General features: G+C 37.3%; 5 protein-coding genes across 5 annotated transcripts; 2 read left to right on the top strand and 3 right to left on the bottom strand.

The window, feature by feature from the left end:
* Positions 1–3,661, top strand: LOC149383779 (uncharacterized). Its single transcript, XM_089628566.1, has 15 exons — positions 1–418; positions 617–714; positions 814–914; positions 1,008–1,086; positions 1,211–1,271; positions 1,370–1,416; positions 1,552–1,644; positions 1,744–1,834; positions 1,950–2,001; positions 2,245–2,361; positions 2,465–2,612; positions 2,962–3,054; positions 3,131–3,199; positions 3,290–3,332; positions 3,437–3,661. The coding sequence occupies exons 1-15, from the start codon at positions 364–366 to the stop codon at positions 3,535–3,537; spliced, it is 1,248 nt and encodes a 415-aa protein (XP_089484692.1). The 5' UTR covers positions 1–363; the 3' UTR covers positions 3,538–3,661.
* A 92-nt stretch (positions 3,662–3,753) lies between these two features.
* Positions 3,754–6,715, bottom strand: DEL1 (DP-E2F-like 1). The gene is made up of 11 exons (XM_089628567.1): positions 6,475–6,715; positions 6,287–6,354; positions 6,119–6,171; positions 5,947–6,024; positions 5,763–5,816; positions 5,549–5,660; positions 5,191–5,258; positions 5,034–5,106; positions 4,864–4,925; positions 4,375–4,774; positions 3,754–4,283 (listed from the first exon to the last, which is right to left on the bottom strand). Exons 1-11 carry the CDS (start codon positions 6,573–6,575, stop codon positions 4,195–4,197), a joined length of 1,158 nt encoding a protein of 385 aa, XP_089484693.1. The 5' UTR covers positions 6,576–6,715; the 3' UTR covers positions 3,754–4,194.
* Positions 6,716–9,293: 2,578 nt separating this feature from the next.
* OTP43 (Pentatricopeptide repeat (PPR) superfamily protein) lies at positions 9,294–11,151 on the bottom strand. The gene has a single exon (XM_089628212.1). It carries the CDS (start codon positions 10,959–10,961, stop codon positions 9,558–9,560), a length of 1,404 nt encoding a protein of 467 aa, XP_089484338.1. The 5' UTR covers positions 10,962–11,151; the 3' UTR covers positions 9,294–9,557.
* Positions 11,152–17,592: 6,441 nt separating this feature from the next.
* APC8 (anaphase-promoting complex subunit 8) lies at positions 17,593–21,880 on the top strand. The gene is made up of 4 exons (XM_089629388.1): positions 17,593–17,844; positions 18,452–18,758; positions 19,519–20,769; positions 21,410–21,880. The coding sequence occupies exons 1-4, from the start codon at positions 17,759–17,761 to the stop codon at positions 21,497–21,499; spliced, it is 1,734 nt and encodes a 577-aa protein (XP_089485514.1). The 5' UTR covers positions 17,593–17,758; the 3' UTR covers positions 21,500–21,880.
* A 187-nt stretch (positions 21,881–22,067) lies between these two features.
* On the bottom strand, positions 22,068–23,444 carry LOC149383775 (uncharacterized). The gene is made up of 3 exons (XM_089629607.1): positions 23,294–23,444; positions 23,087–23,175; positions 22,068–22,417 (listed from the first exon to the last, which is right to left on the bottom strand). Exons 1-3 carry the CDS (start codon positions 23,318–23,320, stop codon positions 22,264–22,266), a joined length of 270 nt encoding a protein of 89 aa, XP_089485733.1. The 5' UTR covers positions 23,321–23,444; the 3' UTR covers positions 22,068–22,263.
* Positions 23,445–24,354: the final 910 nt, after the last annotated feature.

Raw genomic sequence — 24,354 nt, 5'->3', positions numbered from 1 at the left:
AGAGACAGAAAGTGGAAACTTCATACCCTATGGCAGCTTATCGCTATATACATTTTCGAGTGGCAGCGGACACTGTTTTTGTACAAGCAAACCATTTTTTTTACTGTTTTTAAAACCACAAACCGACATATATTTCTTTACTAGATTCAGATTGGATCTTCCTAAATCCTTAAAATACAAAACAATTATATTACATACATACACAAACAATCAAATCCTGACCCCATTGTTATATGATATAACCACCCCTGGGTTGTTTCGTTTTAGTATAGTGAGACCAATCTTATTTCAATAGATTTTTAGTTCTCCAGATCAAAGCTTCAAGGCTTTCTGGGTTTTCTTTTTTCTTTTGGGAGTTTGAAGATGGGAAGCACAGAGAAGGTTGTTGCTGTGATCATGGTCGGTGGACCCACCAAAGGTAATTTCTTTTTTCTCTATCAATGTCATTTCTTTTAGATCATCGTTATCATATGAGAAAAATCTGAATTCTAAATTGACCTTGGACTTCTTTTTCCCGTCAGTGAATAGCACATTTAGGTGTCTTTGGATTGAATAATGTTATGCGTTTGGTTGATCTCCTTTGAATTATATTTGAGTGAGTAATTAATTTTTTCAGGCACTAGATTTAGGCCATTGTCACTGAATATCCCAAAGCCACTTTTTCCTTTGGCTGGTCAGCCCATGGTTCATCATCCAATATCAGCTTGTAAAAGGGTATTTTTTTTTTATATTTTTTAAATTTTTATCATAAAATCTTATTTAAATTTCTGGGATTGCATAAAAAAATTATTGGTACCATAATTTTCATTGCAGATTCCGAACCTTGCCCAAATTTACCTCATCGGTTTCTACGAGGAACGCGAATTCGCGCTATATGTTTCCTCAATCTCCAACGAGCTTAAAGTCCCGGTTAGGTAATTAATAAAAACATTCTTATGTCCCATTTTTTCTTAAGTCAATTGTTTTTATAGGCCTTGTAATTATTTTGTTCACTACTGATTGTGTAGATATCTGAAGGAAGATAAGCCTCACGGTTCTGCCGGAGGACTATACAATTTCCGAGATCTAATCATGGAAGATAGCCCGGTATTTAATTTTTTTAATTTATTTTTTACATTTCTCTGATATATTCCTACACATTCATTTCCTCTTATGCTCAACTTTAACAACAGTATGTTTAAGACCCGAATTTTTATTTATTGATTTTCAGTCCCACATTTTCTTGCTGAATTGCGATGTTTGCTGTAGTTTCCCGCTGCCACAAATGCTAGGTAATTACATTAAATTAAATAAAAAAACGTAACAAAAATAATTATGAAAATTTGATCCCTTTTAAGATGATTGTTTATGTTTCTACTTTCTAATGCAGTGGCTCATAAGAGTTACGGTGGAATGGGAACGATTCTAGTCATCAAGGTTGATCTTCTTTATATCTTCACTAGATCTCTGTTTTATTGATTTTTTTTTTTTTTTTTTTTTTCATGTGAATCATTTTTAAGTAATTTCTTCTGTTTTAATATTTTTGGGCCGTGTCATAATTTGTTGTTTCAGGTTTCGGCGGAATCAGCCAGTCAATTTGGGGAGCTTGTGGCCGATCCGACCACAAACGAGCTATTACATTACACGGAGAAACCCGAGACTTTTGTATGTCGTAACAAGAGCCTCATAAACTCAAATCGGACCTCGAGACAAACCTTGACTCATAGACATTTATTATTTTTTTAATGTCCTTTCTCTTTATAGGTTAGTGATCTCATAAACTGCGGTGTCTATGTGTTTACACCGGAAATTTTCACTGCCATCGAGGGTGTTTCCACACAGAGACAAGAGAGATGTAAGTTGTTTAAAATCACCTTTTAAATATGTCGATTACTGTTATTCAAACAGTCGATCTGCGATTAAAAATAAATAATAAAAAACCGGAACGTACTTATTATCATTATTTGCAGCTAATCTGAGACGCCTATCCAGCTTCGAAGCGCTTCAGTCATCTTCAACAAAGTATGTTATATTTAAATAAAAATAAAAATAATTGTTTCTTTTAATAATGCAAAGCTTTAAAAATATATTCGATATCAGAGAAAATAATGTCACCATTGCGTAAATTATTCTTGATTTCGACTGATCTCATGGGACAGGGACATCAACTTTGATTCCTCTAATCTAAATTACTTTTGAGGATGAGGTACTTTATCCTATTAATATAATACTGACATTATCAAAAACTCTTTTCACTTTTTCTAGGAGTGTTCCGGCGAATTATGTAAGATTGGACCAAGATATTTTGTCACCACTAGCTGGGAAGAAACAGTTTTTCACGTACGAGACCAAAGACTTCTGGGAGCAGATCAAAACTCCCGGGTTAGTGACTCATTCTCAAATATTTTTTTAATTTTTTATTTTGCTGTTTCGTAAATAGTATTTGTACAAAGGTGTGATAAACTGTCTAAGGTTTGCATTTCAGAATGTCGTTGAAATGTTCGGGTCTATACCTTGAGCTATTCCGGTTCACCTCGCCACATCTTCTGGCTAGCGGAGATGGCACAAAAAGCGCCAACATTGTCGGCGATGTTTACGTTCATCCCTCTGCAAAAATACATCCGACTGCGAAGGTCTTTTCGACCAAACTAATCCAAAAAAAAATCCTTTTTGTGATATAAGAAAAAAATAATATGGCATACCAACTTTTTCAAAATTTATTAGACTCATAGAATACCGGCATCCTAAACAATTATTTTCCTTTATATTTCCAGTTCCTTTTTTTTTTTTTTTTTTTTTTTTGCTGTTTACAATTTCATTTAGCTTTTTTAAGGATTGTTTACAGTTTCAATCTAAAAACCGGTGTTTGCAGAAGTTTTGAAAGTCGGTATTCTTGGAATAAGCATAAAGAAGAACGCCTCTTCGGAATTTCCCTCGGAAGAGAATGGCTAACACGTGTTTGTTTATATTCTGTTGATACAGATCGGGCCCAATGTGTCAATAGCTGCGAATGCTCGGATAGGTTTTGGTGCAAGGCTCATTGACTGTATCATCCTTGATGACGTAGAAATTAAGGTATGAACCATTTCGGTTACACAAATGTTTGGTTACTTTACATTTTCATATTCTGCTCTTTTTTTTTCCTCATCAGGACAATGCAGTTGTGCTCCATGCAATTATCGGGTGGAAATCTTCGATCGGGAAGTGGTCCCGTGTTCAGGCTAGTTTCAGTCAATTTTTTTGTCATCGATACAAAATTGTCACTAACTGGTTCGTTTATGCCATTTTAACCTTACTAATTTGATTTCAGGCCGTTGGAGATCACAATGCAAAGCTCGGGATTACAATCCTAGGTATTTTTCATTTTTTTTTTCTCGTCCAGTAATGATTTTCTGTTAAAAAAAAAAGTATGCTTACTTTGTGAATTGGGATGTTTTTTCTTGTTGAATATTTTCAGGCGAAGCGGTTTCTGTTGAAGATGAAGTTGTGGTTATAAACAGCATTGTCCTTCCGAATAAGACTCTCAATGTCAGTGTTCAAGAGGAAATAATTCTATGATTCCGTGACTCAAAGAGTTTATTGTAATTTGTAACGTCTATGTTTAGATGATTTATTTGTTTGTAAATCAAATAAAGCTCCTAGAGATGTTCCTCTTCTAAGCTATTCCCTCTTATTTTATTTTTTTTCCCGTGAAAAACTACAGTTGCAATATTTCCAAATCTCTCGAGGCTTGAGAGGTTTATTCCATCAAAAGAGAAAACAAATTAATCTCATTTCTTATACTTCATAGAAAAAAAAAACTATCAGCAATTAATTATCAATCCTACTATCATTTCACATGGCAAAGGGAAATACAAGGTTGAAAAATACTCAACATAACTGTCAGAATCACTGACATAAGTATCTCAGAGTCAATGTACACAATGAAGTATGAACTATACAGCATCTAAAAAAAAAAAAACAACTTTGCCTATCCCTGGCTTCCAAAAACCAAGTGCATAAACAAAATAAGGATGATGTGCTAAATTGTCGATACATTACTGTAAATAACAGCAGCCTAAGTCGGAATTATTCCACGTTGGTGCATCAAGAGCTTGCAGTCCAATGATGAACAGATTTCGGAGTCGTCAAATTACACTCGCTAAATTACTACGTTTTTTTTTTTACCTCTCTCTATGGCCATGAAGCATTGATCTAACTGTGACGAAGTGGAAATCAATAAATTTTGGTTGGCTTCTTCCCAGCAACCTCAGAGTACCATGACTTCCAAGCTTCCATGTAATGTGAAAAGAGGTCTTTCAAAGCTGCAAAATGTATTAAGCAAATTAGCGAAACATTTCGACCAAAAGCTTGATTTTTTATTTTTTTTTATTTTATGATTTCTTATCTCGATACCTTGGTTTTGGTATTGAGGATAGTAATTCGAGGTGATATTGTCCCAATCGCGAACTCGCCTCTGGTTGTTATTGGTGGGCCCGCTTTGTGCCAAAGTGACCGGTGCAAAAGGGCCAAATTGGTAACTCTTTGGATTATCATTTGAATCTTTGTCCAACAAGGTGTTATCGACCTCGTGTGTGCACGTCTCTTGTTTTCTCTGCTTCTGTTTTTCGAAATCCTTGCTGAATCCCATTAATGAGTCCACTTTGCTTCTCTTAAGGTCCGTATTTGTCAAATCCATTCCAAATGCCCTTTTTCTGGACTCAACAGGGACCGACTGAGCTGAGCTATTGTTGTCGGCTTTGTCACCAAAACCCAACCATCTGAAGGCAGGTTTTCTTGTGTCTATTGTGTGAGTCTGCATAATTATTTAAACATAAGCATGTTTGAGCAACTTTTTTTTTTATGAAAGCCAGTGAAATGAAAGTTTAGACTCGTGTATCTCACCTTCTCGATTAGGTTCATGGATGATAGTACGTTTGCAATGTCGTAGAGCCGTCTAACTTTCGCTGAATGAACCACGTTAGAAAAGATGTTAAGGAAAAAAGAAGTATTTTCATTTCATTTCCTTGACCAAAAACACAAACATCTAATTATCAAGTTATCGAGATAATTACTTCTCATTACTAGCGTGTTGTGGGCATCTCCGAGCAATAGCCTCGCAGCTTCGTCAAGGGAGATCAGTGGAGCCTGAAATGTAAATTAGAAATGTCAAGTTTGGAAAGATTTTAGGGAAAGAAATCAGTGGAAAATTTAATCTGTGAATCCACTCACTCTTGAGCAAACAAAGAGCTTAATGAAATTCTGTGTAAGGAGTGCCAACGACTTTTCCCGTCTGTTTTCTGCAAAGAACGCCAAATTCATTAATAAGAAAGAGAAAAGAGGCTATCATCTTTTAAATACATGACTATGAACCTATACAAAATTTACTTTTTATTTTAGCTGTATATGAATGAGTTTTGCTGGCATGCTACACATGATGTAAATGCACTTGAAGAATAGTCGTCCGTAGGAATTTCGATAAATTCTAAAGGCTAAACACTAGGTTTTGATTCATTGTATAAGCCAATCGAAACCTATTTTAATCATCTGTCATAAACCTACTTAAAATAATAAATGCATATATACCGACCTGATTTTGAAGACGATGAAGATTTACAATTCAAAGCAGAATTCGATTTATCCGTCTGACTCCCCGTAGTAGGGTCAGACACTCTCTCATCGTCTTCTTCATCGTCGAACAACTGAAGAAGAATAAAAAATGCAAAATTTGATTAATTATAATAAACTCTAAACAATGCAGCTCGAAAAATCAGAAACAAAACTTTGTATAATGAAGGATGTACCTTGGTATGGTCATTGCCGCCATCTAAGGAATTGCAGTAGCGCAAACCTTCGTCCTAAAATATCATTCCAACTCAAAAGTCAGATATAGTCTCTTGACAATACTGTCAAGCATTGCATTGACTAATCTTCAGAACTCAAATAATTTCAGAGGGGAAATTAAAATATTAAATAAAAATGAGTAACCTTGAGCTCTTGAAGAGCCTTGGGAATTGCTTCGAATCCTTTCCAACTATATTGATTCTTCGCTTTTCTTGATAAAACCTAAACGTAATTAATCAATAAGAAACGTCAATGAGCCTGTAAATATAATTTAATTTTTTTTTTAAATTAGGAAACGACATTCCGATTTCCTTACCCCAACACTCTCAAGAACATTGACGATATCGTAGATCCGTCTCCTTTCTACCCCTGAAAATCCCAAAAATCAAACAAATATCAATTCCTCAACTCAAATGCAACAATAACGGCAACAGAACACCAAAATAAAAAAATTCAGAAAACTAAAATAATAAGAAAAAAAAACCTAATTTCGCAGCGGCGTCGTCAAGGCCAATTGAGGTTATACCATCGCGATTGTACAAGCTCAGAAAGCTCCATCACCAAAAAAAAAAAAAAAAAAAACACGAATTTCAATTCCAATTTCCACAAAAGGATTACAAAAAAAAAAAAAAAAAAAAAAAGGAAATAGCGTCTAGAGAAAGCGTAGTTTACTTGGAGCACAATAGGCCCAGAGATTTCTGCTTGCGGCTGTAAGTGTGGTGTGTCGACGAGTCCGGCGGAACGGCGGAGGCGGAGGATTGCGTCGTCGACATCGCCGCCGTTAGGTTTTCCGAATCGCACTGACTTCAGAGAGAGAGAGAGATGTTTGAAATGGCGGGTTTTGAAAAGAGAGAGAGTAATTTTGAAAAGTTTGAAGGAGGGAGCGGGAATGGAATTGAATCAAAATAATCTCGTTATTTTCGGATCTGCAAGACGCGCCTTCGTATATCTTTTTACCTATTTCCTATTTGACCCCTCAATTATGTTCTTTTCCTCTTTTCTCACGGTTTGCAATTTTTTTTTTTTTTTGTCCTTTCTAACTCTTCAGTTGGCATGGAGAAAATAATAGGTTATAAAATTTTACAAAGTTGATTGGTTAATAAAACGAAATACATTTTTTTTTTTTTTTGTAAATAAATAAAAAAAAAAGATAAGTATTGATTCTACAATATTGCCATTGATTAGAAGTTTACCATGGTAAATTTAACAACAAAAGTTTTGTTTCCACTTTAACTAATCGTTCCAGAATTGGGGGATTTTTTTTTTTTTTTTTTTTGGGGCAACATGAATGACAATTTCATTATAATCAATGTTTTCATATTTCCATTGTTCATTTCATACCAACAAACCAGACAATTGACTAACTTCCATAGCAATTTATCTCTTCTCCATTCCCTCGTATCAAAGATGACGGAATGATATGACGTTTATCATTTTCCGTTTAGATGGCATGTCGTTTTTCATTGCACTTTTTCTAGTTAAATAAATATGGCACATGATTATATTTTTTTAAAATGTTTATATTATTAGGCATACCCAATGTTTAAAATATCGATACCGATACCGATACCGAGGTTCTGATTTTATGGATATATCGGGTATCGACGGATATATCGACGGATATTCTATAACAATTTTAATACCGACTACTGATTATATCGGTGATATATCGATTACCGACGGATATATCGACAAAAATCTTATAACAAAATATAATAAAATATGTACCACTATTTATATTTTTAAATTTCTAATGAAACAATCAAATTTAAAATATACCTATAACTTTTTTCTTATAGATATACATTATTAATATATACATTACTTTCTCAATATTAAAAAATGTAATAAAACAACCTTCTTATCTTAATATGTACTCAAATAACATTATTATATAATTTACATAAAAGTAATTATTGATGTAATTTATAATTTTTAAAAAATTATTACAAATTAAAATTATGTTAACTTATGCTTATATATATTCAAAAGTTTGATTTTTTTTCTTTTACAAAATGTATATAATTTAATTGTAATGAATAAAAATATATAAATAGATATTGTAAATATGATGTGGAAAAATGTATATATACGTATAATTTATAATACATATATATTTATAAAAAAAAAAAAAATTGTATACAAGTGGATTATATATATATATATATATAGATTATTACAAGTGGATTTTATAATCTAATATTAATATGTCACATATGTCACTACATTACGTATAAGGAAAGAAAGAAAAAGGAATAGTGCAAAAGAGAAAAGTCTCACATCGAAATTGAAACTAAGCAATAGAAGGAATCACACTTATATATAGGCTTATAGCTATAGAATACAGTCACTTCAAATAATCAATTGGGCCCCAATTTTCGTTGGCCTTATTTTATGTTGGGCCCGGAAAACTCATTTAAAGTTTAAATTTTTTAAAGTTTTATAATAAATATGGGCGATTTTTTTAAAATATCGTTCGATATTTGGGGTTTTAAAACCTTCAAAATATCGCGATATTTTGAAGATTTAGTCGATATATCTCGATATTAAAACGAGATTTTATAAAACGAAACGATATATACCCATTTTTATATCGAGCTTGCCCCGGTATGGATATATCGGCGATATATCGTGAGATATCGCCGATATTTTAAACCTTGGGCATACCAGACAATGTTATTTTAATATATTGAATTTCTAACCTCAAAGATAAGGGTTGTTCACTTGGAACATCACTATTACTCTTGAAGTTGCCCACAATAATAATATTGTAATGATTTTTCATTTCTCTATAGCTTGCTTGCCTTCACTTTTAATTTTGGTTATATTTAAAATAAAATTGGTGGGCTATGGATCCTTCGTTTGCTCATAATTTAATTAGCAACTCAAATTATTGTCCACCTATGCACACGATGACACGAGCGACCCCTATTAAAATTGCTCTTAGTTTATAAGAAAATCATGTGGAATATCGACCAAAAATATTATCCCATAAAACACCCGTTGTATATAATTTTTCAAACAACAGGACATTTATTTTCCTAAACGTTTATAGATTTCTGTTATCTTTTTCATTTTTAATATTGTTTATAGTTTTATTTAGTACTTTTTGCATTGTTTACAGGTTCCTTCAGTATAAGAGTTGTTTACATTACAGATTCCACTTAAACTTAAAAATCAGTATTTGTGTTAATGCACTGATGATGAGTAACATTTTTTAGACCGATTAACTATAATGTTCCCCTGAACTATTAACTAGATGTATCCCATACTCCCATAAAAAAAAATTATTTATCTCGTATTTTCCACGTGGACTTATACACAATCGTAACAAAACCATTATATTAGGCTGCATGATACATAATAAACAAAATTAACTTATTAGAATTTAAAAAGTGTTTATAAATCCACGTGACGTTTATAATCAGTAACAACTCTGTATTATCATTATTCATTGATCTTCTAGACGAAGTACTTAAGAAACCTCAGGAAATGGGTTTTCTTCTCTCTTCCAACGGCTAGAACTTTGATTCTTCATTTTTGAAGTCTGCATTGGCTTTGTGAATATTCCAAGCGAAAGTGATCAAAATCCACTTTCTTCTCCAATGACCTCTCTCAAAGCTCAACCGCCAGTATTGATAATCCTCTCTAAGAAACCCATTTGAACTTGATTCTCTACGGATTTCCGTCGCGATTTATGGGATTTGCTTACAACACAAGGCATCGAAAAAACCGACCAAACTTTCTGTTCCTTCTCACAATCTGAACCGATTGGGAAGCCCGCCGAACTTGCACTGCAAGCTCAGAATCTCTCTGGCGAAGCCCTGATTCCCGGTCAACAAAAGCCCATCGAGAACCCGGGAGAAAGTCAACCTCCGGGGCGTGAATCCCCGGTCAACCATCTCGATCAGCAACTTCCCCGCCAAAACCAAATCCTCCGACCGCCTCCGCACAAACATACCGCTGATCAAAACATTGTAAGTATCCAAATTCGGCAAACAAAACCCGGTCTCACTCTCGCTCTCTCTTCCCATCTCCCTGAAAAGCCAAACCCCTTTCTCAATCTCTCCGGACTCGACCAGATATCGAATCAGGACATTGTAGACCTGCACGTTCGGCTCAACCCCGTCGCTCCTCATCCGAGCCACGAAATCCATAGCTCTCTCGATCATCCCCGAGTGGCACAGACCACGGATCAACACCGTGTAGGTCGTCGAATTCGGCTCGTAACCTCTTCTCGACATTCCCTCGAACACCTCGAGGGCGTTCAAGACGCTGTCTTTCTTGCAGAGGATCTGGATCATCGCGTTGTAGGTCACCACCGAGGGAAGAATTCCTTCCTCGAACATGGAGTCGAAGATCCTCCGAGCTCTCTCGACCTCGCCGAGAGATCCGAACCCGTGGACCAGAGTGGTGTATGTGACCACGTCGATCTCGGAGCCCAATCTCGTCTTCATCTCCTTGAAAAATCCCCAAGCTTCGTCGGCTTGGCCGTTCCTCAAGAAGCCTTTCAGCATTATGTTGTAGCTGATCAGGTTCGGAGTAAACCCTAGGTGAACCATCTCCTCCATAACCTCCAGAGCTCTAGCCGTTCTCTTGGCCAAACACCAACCATTGACGATCGTGTTGTAACTGATCAGATCGACGGTGAATTTCCTGCGGAAACACCTGAGGAGGTTATAGGCCTTCTCGGCGTGATTCGACTTGCAGAGAATATCGAGGACCGAGTTGAACGATCTCAAATTCTGAGCGCAACCGTGCTCGTGCATCGACGTGAAGACCTTCACCGCCCTATCGGGTTTTCCGGCGGAGACGTACCTCTCGGCGACGATCGCGAAGGTCTTCGGGCTCGGACCGAGGCCGAGGGTTTTCATCCTCTGCACGAAGGCCCAGACGGTGCGGTGTTGCCTCAGGCGAGCTGCGATGTCGATGGCGTGGTCGAAGGAGGAGGAAGAGTGGGCGTAGCTTGGGTGCGAGGCTAGGGTTTTGAAGAAATGGAGGGCTTTTGGACCGTGGTTCCAGAGGCACTTTAGGGTTTGGTCGACGAGGCTTGGCGTCCATTGGAGGGCTGGGTTGTGGAATAACTTGGTTAGGGTTTCGGGATCGGAATCGAGGACGGCTTTGGCTATCGCCGACGGTTTCGGCGTCGGGATTTTCATTTTCTGGCCGTGGGTCTCTTTTCATTTCCCTCTCGATTTACCAAACATGATTTCATTGTCGTTTTTTGCTTCTTTGTGTCGTTTATTCCCTTCTCTCTCATGCTAACATGTCTGATTGGAATTGATGACAATACCCCTGCCCTATAGGTTTTTTTTTTTTTTTTTTTTTTTTTTTTTTTTTTTTTTTTTTTTTTTTAACGTTCTTCTGCTTTATTGCCATTTATAAAGAGAAATTTCTTGATATAGAAATATCACTAATAAATTTTGTATTTAAGAGATATCTTAAAATGCATCTTTGTTTTTTTTACTTCCTCTCTCTCTCTCTCTCTCTCTCTCTCTCTCTCTCTCTCTCTCTCTCTCTCTTTACAGCTTTATCTTAAATTTTGTGTCTTTATCACTTAATTCGGGGGCCAAAACTTTAGAAATTATCACATATAAAAGTAAGTAATTTCTATTAGTAAAACATTTTTTTTTAAAACGTGGACGGCACCACGAAAAATTACATTAAAGTCCTCACTTAAATGGCAAAAGAGGCAACCTACTTTCGGGGAAAAAAAATAAATAATGTATATGCATATATAATACACAAATAAATGAGCAAGGGGCAAGTAAGAGGCAACCTACTAAAAAAAAGTTAAGAATGAAAGATTTTATTCAAAATTCAAAGTAAAAAAGACAGTGATAAAAAAAATCTCTTTTAGAGTCATGCGCACAATACATTGAGCGCATGACTAAGGGACTGTTAAAAGGTAATATTGAAGCAGTCAGAATGGACTCCACGATAAAGCATCACAAACACAAATCAATGCACAATATTTGACCTTCCTGCCATAGTAACGAAACAAGTACTTTCTGCCACGTCATCCGCCCCCCACTAAAGCTCCTCGCCAAGAAGGGCTATTTGCCATGTCATACGCAAAAATAAAAAAAATAAAAAACGTTTTTCGCCATGTCATCCACCCGTTCAAAAGGCAAAACAACCCCCATGTTCAAAAAATCTCTCGTCCGCTAACGTGGCATCCCGCCAAACACAAAAACACACGACCACAAACATAAGTGGGTTAAAAGAAACTCATACTCAATTGGGACCCACCCAAATAAACTCTAAAAATCGACCAACACAACCACAAACCCCTATAAATACCCCCCACTACCTCAACACATTCAAGGTAAGTCTCTCTCTCTCTAGCTAGACTATGCCAAATTTTCTACTTAACAAGTTCTCTCACAAAAAAATACTTTTGAGACTAAACTAAACCAAGAGAAATCAAAGCCATCTCTCTTCACATAAGTGTCATCAAGACTAATGTTGAGCGTCGGAGCACTCACCGAGGGGAAACTCTTCGCGTTCCTCTAGTTCATGTTTTTCTCATTTTTCTTAGTAATCAAGAATGAAGAACACCATTCCGATGAGGAGCAAGGCAGAGCACTACCACCACACTCAAATCTAAAAAACAAGGTCTCAATAAAAACAAGCTTCAATAAAGCATGTACAATTTTAAACACATACCTAATCGCCAAGGGTTGAGCAATCATCATGTGGATGCAAGGTTTTAAATACGGTAATCACGGTAGTGACATGCTCTGGTTTCATCAAAATGTTTGGATTATATTGACACCTCGGCTATAGGTAGTAGGCTGCCTTATGTAACGGGTGACGAAGTTGTCTCTCCCACCTCTCGATCGCGATATCCACAACTCATTGTTTGTTTGGAATTTTTTCCAGCTTTGTCATCAAGTTGAATACGTGATAAAGCGCACCTAAAAATTCAAAGCATAATAACTTCGTAACGTAATCAGTTCATAAGATAATAAGTTCAAACACTTACCTCAGGTCGGGACGACTTCTATATCCACGAAACGTAGAGCGGTATACATGAGCTGGAACATCCTGTAAACTCTGTCAAGGTGTAACCAAAACGTTTGGTCAAATACTTTTTTATTCAACAAATCTTCTGATCGAAGTAGTACGGAATGTGGCTGTCTCCCACCAATCAGAAGTAAACATTTTCCTCAACCTTTTCTTATTTCCCCTTAAGCTTGTAAGGTAACCTTGTCGGACCTGGACGAACAATCTCACCTTCACCTTGCTCTCTCATCTTCGATAACACCGTCCCGTGGTTGTAAATGAATTTGGTAATTTCTTTTGCATCATTCATGACCTGTGAAATAGTATCTCTCTTACCAACATTTTCCAACATCAAGTCCATGCAATGAGCGGCACATGACGTCCAATACAAATTAAATTTATGCATCAACTTCTTACCCCCCTTTTTATATGTCGATCCGTTATCCGTCACAACTTGGATCACATTGTGTTGCCCGACCTATTTCACTACCTCAGACAATATCTTGTAAACGTAATCTCAATTCTTTATCTTGTCAGACGCGTCGATAGACTTCAAGAAAACAGTATTACCAGCTGAATAGACCGTGACATTGATGATGCTCAATCGAGTTGGTCCAGTCCAACCGTCAGACATGATTGTGCACCCATAATCTTGCCATATTGGTCTTTGACTATCAACGTACGCATGTGCATCTGTCACCTCTTCTTTAAAGTAAGTGTTGTGGATCTCGTACGGAGAAGGTAAATGGACACCACAATCTTTAAACAAACAAAGTTTGCATTAACCAATAATCAAAATAGTTGATAATCAATTAATCATAATTCACCTAATAATTTTACAGGTTCTCTTACCTATTTTTGACACTTTGTGCATCATATTTTGAAAATGATGGGACTTTACTTTGTTTACCGGCACACTCTCATGAATGAAGAAACGACTCACAAGTTTTCCCAAACGTTTCTTAAGTGAAGTTTTTACCTTCGGATGAAGCGTTGCTTGTTGTGCACTATCTGATCGATAAAGAGGTGGTGTAGCTTTTGACATCCCCATCCCAACTCCCGGTGTGATTGTGAACCTCCACCTAGACCGGATCTCCAATTTACTGTAGCAGTCTCTTAACAACTTCTCTTCATTGTATTGTATATTTCACGCTCTGTTTCTGTTGGTGAATCAGGCGCGCATCAGACACGAACAATCGCTCTGATGCGACTCGTTGGAGATGATTCCACCATATAACCATATTAATGCGGAAAAATAATTAATTACGCTGATCATAAGCTAATTAAATGATGGTTATAATTAACAAGATCTAGTTATGTTTAATTAATTTAATTCACGAGAGCATATTTATCAAGCAACCGATTTGAGCAAAACAAAACGAGTACTTACATTGATTTTCGGTTCAGCTACAGAACGCTCCTAAACCAATCGCGTACTCCTTGCGTCGTCTTGATGAAGGACTCGAGGATGACACCTTAGTCTTCCAAAACGTAATCTCCGAGATGAATAAGAAAGATGAGTGGGCACAGTCTTTATCTCACTAGATCACGAAACTAGGTGTTTCGAGATCTCTCTCTTATTTTACTAAGAATGGAAACGAATTTCCGAGGGGAGGGAGAGAAAATTTCGCACGGCCAAGGAAGAGCCACGAAATTATTAGGTCAAAATCCTTGATTTTTGCTTTCTCATGAACCCCTATTTATAGTAGTAAAAGGAGATATTCATGGAATCTTCTAGAATATTTTATTTCATTTTATTGTGTTCACACTGGTGGATTAAATCTAGGCCCTTGGATCTCAACAAGTGAATCCTACTTTTTCTCTCATCCATTAGATCAATATCTATTGGATATTATTCTCTATTTAAATAGAGAATATTTTATTTAGTGAGATAATAAAGGAGAATATATTATTTCCCTTTAAATATATTCTCATATATTCTCCTAAATACTTTCCTTTAAATAGGGAGAAAATATAGGACAATATCTTATATTATTCTCTCTCCTTTAATTAAACAACTAAAGAGAAAATATTGGTAAATACCAATATCATGAAATTCGGATTTGATGGCACACGGCCAAGGAGATTTGCGCAACACCCTAGTGCCAAAACCCTAAATCCGATTTTCATATTTTGTGCAAGGTCCAATTGCTTAAAACCCAATTAATTATTTATTTACTTGGTCCAACAATAAACAAATAATTACTAATTGTTTATTTACTTGATCAAACAATAAATAAACAATTCTACCATAAATATTTATTTAATTATGCGAATACCCGTTTTCCAGAATTAATGTTGTCAATCACAATTACAGCAAGTGAGATTAATAATGATAAACATTATTATACGAAAGTTCTTATCCGCCTTTATCAGAGCCGAATCGGGGACTATGGACCTAGTAATAGAAGCTTAACAAATCCGATGAAAAAGACGAAATAGCCCTTTCTCTTTTTCCATCGATTCGTCTAATCTTGGTCAAATACTCCACCTTGTAAGCCAAGACTGAACTCTCCTTTATACTAGAATTATATTTACTCATCGTGACGAGTGTCCACTGATATAGTCAGTTCGTGATCAAGATCCTCCAGGTTCAACCCGTGTAAAGAGAAGTCAATTTTTCCGTTATACTTCTCTTGATACATATCAGCCCTAAGCATTGTTACTTCCCCAGCGAAAGATTCTTTCAAACGTTACTTACTTCGAAAGTGCTAGCAATCTATCGGTTCTGGAATCAACCCTTAGGTGAGAGAACATTAACCTTCTTTCAGGAATGCTGGATTCCGTATTTGTAAATCATTTCCCACTCGAATTATGCTCTGATAAAACTCCCAAGACATAAGCTGTGATTAGCATGAATAGCCTTTTAGCAAATGAGTCAAAGAGCTCAGTAACATAACCCAGTGTCCATGATCACTTCAGGATTTAGATAAAGTCTCACTGTGACCATCATAGTGGCCTCGGTTAGTGTGTCGTAACGGTCCTTAAACGACACATCTACACCAAGACCTGTCCAAGTCGTACACTTACTACAAGAGTAGAATGCTCCTACATAGTGATCAGCCTTCACCTATGTGTTCCACATATATGACTTTAGATATAGCTTTCCAGGCGTATATCAGTCATTGACCTCGTTTTAGCTCACCGCCCGAACTCAGGTGCCCAACACGTGACTCAGTTTAATACAGAGGCTATGGAAGATAGTTGTTATTGATTCTAATTGTTTAGAACTTAACCCACTAATCATATAATGCTAATAAAGTAATCTTATTATCGAATTTAGTAATCATTTATTCATTATCTTCAAGTGGGCAATATTATTCCTAACAATTTCAACATCAGAGTCTCATTCTTCATCAACTGGACCAAGAATCGCACGCATCTCTCTCCGAATTGTCTCGTCCAAAGTTTGTTTATTTTTCTTCTTCGTCTCAACCTCCTGAAGCAATCTTTTCTCTAACTTTTGGATGACACTTCTCACACCGCTTCACGTTCTTCTTCGGATCATTGCCACTCAAGTGAAATTCCATACGTGTCACACCCTCTCCTCTTGTCGTCACTCCACAATAGTTGCATGTAAAATGATTAAGGGTTCCGGCTACTTTCGTACAATGCTTTCGTACGCCTTCATCCGCCATCGTTCTCTACCTACACGCAATACATTATCACCATCAATCTAAGTCAATTTAAAAATAAATTTGGATTCTATCAAAACAACAAGAAATTCTAACTTTGAAATCTAAATCTCAAATATCAAATAAATTCGGATTCTATTAAAACAACAATAAATTCTAACTTTGAAATCTAAATCTCAAATATCAAATAAATTTGGATTATATTAAAAAAAATTGAGAAAAACATATGTGAACCGCACAACATAAATACACAACTTTCATTCAGCAGGATTTTTTCGAAAGAGCCAAATAATACGATTTCATCACAAACTCAAACTGTCGACACACAACATTGAGAAGAACACAACAACGTCGGCGAACTTACCAAGAAATTACGAAAATTTTGTTGATTTTGCACAGACGGCGGCGAAATACTGTGGGCACGTCCGAAATTATGACTACATGTCGCCGATTTGCAGAGCTAAGAATGAGCGAATTTTAGGGTTTGGACTTCGAATTCTTCCTCAACATTTCGCAAATTCTTGGGTTTTAAAGACTATCTCATACGAAACGACATGAAAATGGAGACGACATTTCCACGACAAAATGACGACATAAAGTGGCGAAACGACCAAAATGACACTTTTGTGCCGGAATCTAAAAAATAGTACAATTTCGTCGAAAATTTCCCGCAATACCCGAGATCTTAATCCTTCGTTCAAACTCTTGAGAAACACTCTATTTTCAAATACGAGTTTGGTTCCGTTTTTTCGAATGTGTCTAATTTATTGTCTATTTTCAGGAGTAAAGTTGTATATTTATAGGAAGGGAAATGATTTTTAACACGACTCACGATTCACACGATTACCCACAAAAGCAATAAACATCAAAAAAATTCATCCACGTGTCACATATTGTGTGGATCGTGAGAAATCGGACCCGTGACAAATAGCAGCACTCTTTATAGGAATGCCAATGTAGCAATCCATGGTTTAACGTCTTAAACTATTTTTTTCTAGATGATAAACTTTTTTGGGTGGAGGACACCCTCCTCTTCAATAGAGTCAGTAATTAATGAATAACATTGTGATTAGTAAAAAAAAAAAAAAAAAAAAAGAAAGAGTTGAAACAAAATGTACACGCTAAAAAAATAAATAAATGTGACAAACCCCGAACTCTTTCCAAATTCAAATTAACAGAGATTCATTCATAGCTTGGTCGCTCCCACCAGAAACCCACGAAATACCACCACCACCGAAATCTCGTACATTCATTGGAAGAATCTGAATATCCGAACAAGCAAATGCGATAGAATTATTGCGAACAAAGGAGAGATGGTTTCGAAAGAGACTTATAGGAACGAGCTTCGAACTGCCGTTCGACAACTTAGCGATCGATGTCTCTACTCAGCTTCCAAATGGTATTCCTTTCTTCTTCTCCTTCCTCTCACACAAACCCTAGTGCTGTTATCTTCTCTTTCTGTTCAATCTCCTATAGTATTGGTTTCGTTTCTCTTTCTCGAAGCAAACGAACACTAAACTTTCCCAGATGTCTAATCTCGGAAATTTTCATTTTTTTTCTTCTTAATTTTGATCTCTGAAAGTAGAACTATGGAAATATTTTAGTCGATCCCTAGTCTATTTTCAGCGATTCAGATTAAAGCGTGCTTTTATCGGGGTGTGTGTGTTTCTGCTGTAGCGATTGCTAAGCTTTAAAACATTCAACTTTTTTTTTTTTTTTTAATTGTGCTTTATTATGTCTGTTCAATACTCTAAAATCTTGATTGTTTTAGTGGATGCGTGAGAGAAAGAATAACAACGCCTCTTCATGTCTGTTACCCTTCATTTGAAACCTGGAATCTACCAAGGAAGTAATGAGCAAAAATCAAAGCTCTTGGAAGTCCATGAAAATCTGAGAGTTAATAGTAATAATAATAATAATAATAACAACACTAAAAAAACTGGATATTCCTTGGATTCTGTACTTTCACCCAATGTTTTGACATGCATTTTTAACTTCCAAACCAGGGCCGCAGAACAGCTCGTGGGCATCGAGGAAGACCCGTCGAAGTTCACTCCGGCGAACACGAGGCACCACCGCGGCAGCAAGAGCATCAGCGAGAGATTTCGGACCCCGGACGTGACGTCTACGCCGGTCGCCGGAGTCTCGTACGTGTCGACGCCGTCGATGGAAGAAGACGAGATCGTCGACGGAGACTTCTATCTGTTGGCCAAGTCCTACTTCGACTGCCGTGAGTACAGACGCGCCGCCCACTCGCTCCGAGACCAGACCGCGAAGAAATCCGTTTTCCTGCGCTGCTACGCTCTTTTTCTGGTTCGTTGTTCGTCCAAATATCTTCTCTCTCTTCTTTCGCTCCGACGATATGCCCTTTTAGCTATATGGTCTAGAGTATTCCTAAGGAGTAAGTTAGTTATAAGCGAATGTCGTATATGAACAAACGAGTTTGTCTTTACATCTTAGGAGTTCATTCTCACTCGAAGAGGAATATCCCGGAACCTCCTGATTGTGATGATTGATAGCCAAGTGTTAAGAATTCTCTCTCATTGTTATAATATGTATTTAACTCCTAATTATCTACTACTTATTGTAAATCGTTTATTGAGGCATGTGTTAAATAAGCCTTTATTTGTTGAGCCATCTTATGCTAAGCACAAATGTGTCTAAGACGTGTTCTTTGACTGAACCTGCTTTTGTTATTTCCGGGTGTGGTCGGAACTCTCTAGCCTTAATAAGTCTTTTTCTATGTATGAAGTGCTCTATAAGCTATTTTAGCTAATTTTTTTGGGTTATTCAATGGACAGTACTTATCACGCGTTCTGTTAGGGACCTAAAAGGCGTTATTGGAACTAGAAGTCATTACTTGACTAAATTGAATATATGCTAGTAATGAAACAGAGAAGAACGAAGCCAGAATATGTGCAGATTTTGAGTGAAAATTTAAATTAGGGTGATTCCTGTTTGGGAGAGAACAAGCCTCTCGAAGGAATTTTGTATTTTCTGTTTTGTCATAGTTGAATTACTGAGGGATCGTTTCACAATCTGGTTTTTTTTTTAATTTTTTTTTTTATGTAAGGCCGGAGAAAAGCGTAAAGAGGAAGAGATGATAGAGCTCGAAGGACCTTTGGGAAAGACCGACGCCGTGAATCGCGAGCTCGTTTCTCTGGAAAGAGAGCTCTCGACGCTTCGCAAAAACGGCACGATCGACCCTTTCGGGCTGTACTTGTACGGAATCGTGCTGAAAGAGAAAGGGAGCGACAATCTCGCCCGCTCCGTCCTCGTCGAGTCTGTGAACAACTACCCTTGGAACTGGGACGCCTGGTCAAAGCTACAGTCTTTGTGCACCACGATCGACGTACTCGACAGCCTAAACCTCCATAACCACTGGATGAAGGATTTCTTCCTCGGCAGCGCTTACCAGGAGCTAAGAATGCACAACGAGTCCCTAGCCAAATACGAGTACTTGCACGGAACGTTCAGTTTCAGCAACTACATCCACGCCCAGATCGCGAAAGCTCAGTACAATCTACGCGCGTTCGAGACCGTCGAAGCGATGTTCGAAGAGCTTTTGAGGAACGACCCGTACCGAGTCGAAGACATGGACGTGTACTCCAACGTGCTCTACGCCAAAGAGAGTTTCTCGGCTCTGAGCTACCTCGCTCACAGGGTGTTCACGACCGACAAGTACAGACCCGAATCTTGCTGCATAATCGGAAACTACTACAGCTTGAAAGGGCAGCACGAGAAGTCGGTGCTGTACTTCAAAAGGGCTCTCAAACTCGACAAGAACTTCTTATCCGCGTGGACTCTCATGGGTCACGAGTACGTCGAGATGAAGAACACCGCGGCCGCGGTGGACGCGTACCGCCGAGCGATAGACATAAACTCGTGCGATTATCGAGCCTGGTATGGTCTCGGACAGGCCTACGAGATGATGGGAATGCACTTCTACGCGCTTCACTACTTTCGAAAATCGGTGTTCTTGCAGCCCAAGGATTCCCGTATCTGGATAGGCATGGCTCGCTGCTACGAGACCGAGCAGCTTAACATGCTCGAGGAGGCGATCAAGTGCTACACGAGGGCCGTGAACTGCGACGATCAGGAGGCCATCGCTCTCCGCCAGCTGGCGAAGCTTCATAACGAGCTCGGGCGGTTCGACGAGGCCGCTTTTTACTACAAGAGGGATTTGGAGAGGATGGAAGCTGAAGAGAGGGAAGGTCCGAATATGGGCGAGGCTTTGGTGTTCCTTGCAAAACACTACAACGAAACTAAGAGGTTCGAAGAAGCAGAGGTGTACTGTACCCGTCTTATGGATTACACCGGCCCGGTAAAACCCAATGCTCTTTTTTTTTTCGTTTTATAATATTTTAGGCCTTAGTACCTGCTTTTCAAACTTAAAAAAAAAAAAAAAAAAAAATTATATACTCCATTTGCCTTTTCACATATTTTTGTTAAAATAATTATTTTCCATCAACCAGATACACAATCACAACTCCATTCGTCGTTCTTTTCTTTGTTAACGATTTTTACTCATATTTGAAGAGTAATTATCTAGTCTATTATTCAAAAAACTTAAATAGTTGATTTTCTTTTATAATTACTCATCTTATTTGAGGTTTTTTTTTTTCACCTTTCCCCACTTTATTTAAGGGTCTTTTAGTTATATAGCCATTTGACTTAAAACGTTTTGTATAATAGTCAATCTTTTGTTAATTTCCTGTAAATAGTCATCTCAATTTTTTTATGGCACTAAAATAGACAAAAAAAAAAAAAAAAACCCAAAATAGGCGGAAATGTTTTTGGTTATTTTTTATCTTTTTTAGTGCCGTAAATAAGTTGAGATGGTTATTTACAAAAAAATTACAAAAGGTTGGCTATCTAGTAATTCTTGGATTTTCAGTGGCTTATTTGGCTAATTTTTTGTTTTTTTTATGATCATATTCTAAATCAAATGTTCTTTGCTGCAGGAAAGGGAAACTGCAAAGAGTATACTCCGCGGAATGAGAATAGCACAGTTGGATTTCCCTTCTATGGATGTCGAGCACTTCCCTCCATAATTAATTATAAACACTTCTTGAAATTATATTCCGATTCTCTCACGATGGGGAAAATCGAGAGCTGGTGAAGAAGCGCATGGGATTCGTTGATGTTGAGCATAGATCTAGGGCTACTATTGTAAGAAGTAGAGCAATTTTTTCTGTTTATGCTATTTACTGGTTTCGAGACTGAGAGTTGATCTTCTTTGCTGCTTCGTTCGGAAGTTTTGCCGGTTGGACCTAATGGTCTACTAAGCAAATCTCTATGTCTAGAATTTATTTTCGGCCTTTGTATTATTATTACAACATCGCAGTTGTAGTTCCAACTTCCAAGCCATCAGAACGGAAGATTTGAGCCGCAGCACCGATCCATTTATTTTTATGATTATCGCTTGTTTTGCATATGTTTTGACTGGAAGTTTCATTTTGATAAATCAGGTTTTAACTGAAATCTTGTTATTTTTATTAGTGGGTTTTTTATGATCTAAGCATATGGGGACCTATTAATGATGGAAATGAGTTCTGATTGTTCATACTTCTGTTGTGTTGGTCAATAAAAAAAGAGACTGTTCTCCAATAAATAAATAAATAAATAAAACCCCATCAACTTTCATTAAAAGCTCACAGCTGTTTCAAACATCTTTCACATCTTTTAACGGAACAAGAACAAGAACAGCACAGAAGTAAATGACCAAATTATTATCCATAACCCACCCTGTAATCAGATGGGTGTGCAAGCAGATTCAACACACAAATTTCTTTTACAAAAGCCAAGGAATGCAAAATCAGCCGCGGTTTGGGTCAGTGAAGAAGCTGTTGATACCAGGCATGATCTCGGGACGCCTGTTTCGGACGAATTTTCGGAGCCAGTGCTCGGTGTACTTCTCTCCCTCCTCGAAGTTCTCCAAAACCCCGGCCGCTCTATTCTCCTTGTTCACCCTGAAAGTATCATATGATTTTAGTATCCATGAACTCGAGAGTTTGACCCCCCAAAAAACAAAAATATAGAGTTATTCTTTCTCTTCTTTCTAAGCATTTTGATTTAGTCCTACAATTTACATTTCACAAAGTGAGTGCTTTTGAATTGACCTCAAAACCGGGCAAATGGAAATTGGTGATATATGTATAATAAGTAAACCCACAACAAACACAGCATATGATGATTCTTTCTAAGCATTTTAATTGGTGCTTGAATTTGGGTTTTTGCAGAATGAGAACTTTAATTAAAACTGGGCAGATGTGGTAAGCTCAATGTAAAAATTGAAACAAGTGTCCTTAATTTTCGCTAGTCCCAGAACTGAAAACAAATATATCCTCTACAGAGAATCAATCTGAGAAAATATTTGATATTGTAATAGTTCCTAGACCCGGTCAACAGGCTTTCCCAAATTAGTAATGATTTTTGGACCCCGAGTTGACAAAACCCAGAAATCACAACAACAAAGAAAAGTAAAAAAAAGAAGCGATGTTTCTTAGTCCGATATCTTCGGCTTCAGAAAAAAGCCAAACAAATCCGATACATAAATCAGCTTTCAAATCCACACACACATGTAGAGAGAGAGAGAGAGAGAGAGAGAGAGAGAGAGAGAGAGAGAGAGAGAGAGAGACCTGACTTCTGGGTTGATAAGAAGATTACGTGCCATAGAAAAGCCACAGATTCCGATGGCAACGCCAACAGAGGCGAACAGTGGATAAACCTAAATGAAAAACACAAACGATCAATCCATTTTCTCACCCAAAAAACAACTTCTTCAGTAATAATCAGAGACATGTAAAGAAACAATAAACTCCAGTGGATGTATGCGAATCTAATACCTCGGGTCTCAGCCATTTACTCGCCATTGACTTGATTTCAAGGTTTCTAGAGAGAGAGAGAGAGAGAGAGAGTCTAAGCCCAAATTGAAATGGTCCGTCTGAGAAAGAGTTAACTTTACCTTTCACTTCTGAAGCTTTATTTTGTAATATTTTATTTATTTTTTTTAATCGTAGACGATTGATTGTAGCATTTTAATTGGATGTTGTGGTAGAGGGCTGTGACGTAATTTCACACTCGTTAACGTGCGAATCATTGGTGGATACGTGTGAATGGTTGGCTTCCCTATGCGAGCCGTTTGGATGCAAAACCGTTGGCCAAAAAAACAACGAAAAGATGAAAAGAAAAAAAAAAATGGTATGCTATAAAATACATATATGGTAAGAGTATTTTGGTTGGAAATTGGAAATTGGAAATTAAACGACACGAAAATCACCTGAAAAATTAGACATGACTCGCGAATGTGAACTATGCCCATGTATCTGCAAAATCAAGCGGATAAAGGTGTTATCCATCGGCCAAAACATGTTCTCTTACTCAAAATCCTTTCATTTTTTTTTTTAAATTCGAAATAACAATGAAGGGGATGTCGGAGATCAAGAATTCGTTCTATAGCCGTGGAATGTGACGGCTATGCTAAGCGAGCGGCTTGAGCATTGTGGTAATCGTTGGGTTAATGTGCATTTAATCCACTTAGTTGGTGGATGTTTAAGACATGAACGACTTGAAATGTTCCAAAAACAAGGAAGTTGATTCCTTCCAATGAGATAGATGACTATTGACGAGTCATTGAGGTACATATGCACCTCAAAAAAATTTATGGTCGAGTTGTTATCAACCGAAGTTGGCTCTCATCAATGATCAATGCTCGGTGGAGAGTAGAATAATGAAGAGAGACCCGTTAATGCCGGAGATGGAGCTCCTCAAATCGTTGACACTCGAGGTTGCCAACCTCGCGAAAAGCTTCAACGGCAAAGAAGCAGCCAAAGCGGTAGAGATGTCATATCATGACACGTGTGAGTTGTGCTTGGGACCTCACTGATCGACGAAGGTGCGGAGATCG

This window comes from Urtica dioica, chromosome 10 (genome assembly GCF_054948205.1).
Source record: "Urtica dioica subsp. dioica isolate 48M chromosome 10, U.dioica_male_clone48M_v1_H2, whole genome shotgun sequence".
NCBI classification, from domain to species: domain Eukaryota; kingdom Viridiplantae; phylum Streptophyta; class Magnoliopsida; order Rosales; family Urticaceae; genus Urtica; species Urtica dioica.
This window is presented reverse-complemented; position numbering and strand designations above follow the sequence as displayed.

Bases quoted from the DNA above. Each gene is read 5' to 3' on its own strand.
- LOC149383779 (XM_089628566.1), top strand. From the start codon at position 364: ATGGGAAGCACAGAGAAGGTTGTTGCTGTGATCATGGTCGGTGGACCC. The intron at 715-813 runs GTATTTTTTTTT...TTTTCATTGCAG, and splicing joins CAATATCAGCTTGTAAAAGG to ATTCCGAACCTTGCCCAAAT. The intron at 2,613-2,961 runs GTCTTTTCGACC...CTGTTGATACAG, and splicing joins AAATACATCCGACTGCGAAG to ATCGGGCCCAATGTGTCAAT.
- DEL1 (XM_089628567.1), bottom strand. From the start codon at position 6,575: ATGTCGACGACGCAATCCTCCGCCTCCGCCGTTCCGCCGGACTCGTCG. The intron at 4,926-5,033 runs GTAATTATCTCG...TGGTTCATTCAG, and splicing joins CAACACGCTAGTAATGAGAA to CGAAAGTTAGACGGCTCTAC. The intron at 4,284-4,374 runs GTATCGAGATAA...TACATTTTGCAG, and splicing joins TCCTCAATACCAAAACCAAG to CTTTGAAAGACCTCTTTTCA.
- OTP43 (XM_089628212.1), bottom strand. From the start codon at position 10,961: ATGAAAATCCCGACGCCGAAACCGTCGGCGATAGCCAAAGCCGTCCTC.
- APC8 (XM_089629388.1), top strand. From the start codon at position 17,759: ATGGTTTCGAAAGAGACTTATAGGAACGAGCTTCGAACTGCCGTTCGA. The intron at 18,759-19,518 runs GTTCGTTGTTCG...TTTTTATGTAAG, and splicing joins GCTGCTACGCTCTTTTTCTG to GCCGGAGAAAAGCGTAAAGA. The intron at 20,770-21,409 runs GTAAAACCCAAT...TCTTTGCTGCAG, and splicing joins TTATGGATTACACCGGCCCG to GAAAGGGAAACTGCAAAGAG.
- LOC149383775 (XM_089629607.1), bottom strand. From the start codon at position 23,320: ATGGCGAGTAAATGGCTGAGACCCGAG. The intron at 23,176-23,293 runs GTATTAGATTCG...TTTTTCATTTAG, and splicing joins GTAAATGGCTGAGACCCGAG to GTTTATCCACTGTTCGCCTC. The intron at 22,418-23,086 runs GTCTCTCTCTCT...TGATACTTTCAG, and splicing joins CTTATCAACCCAGAAGTCAG to GGTGAACAAGGAGAATAGAG.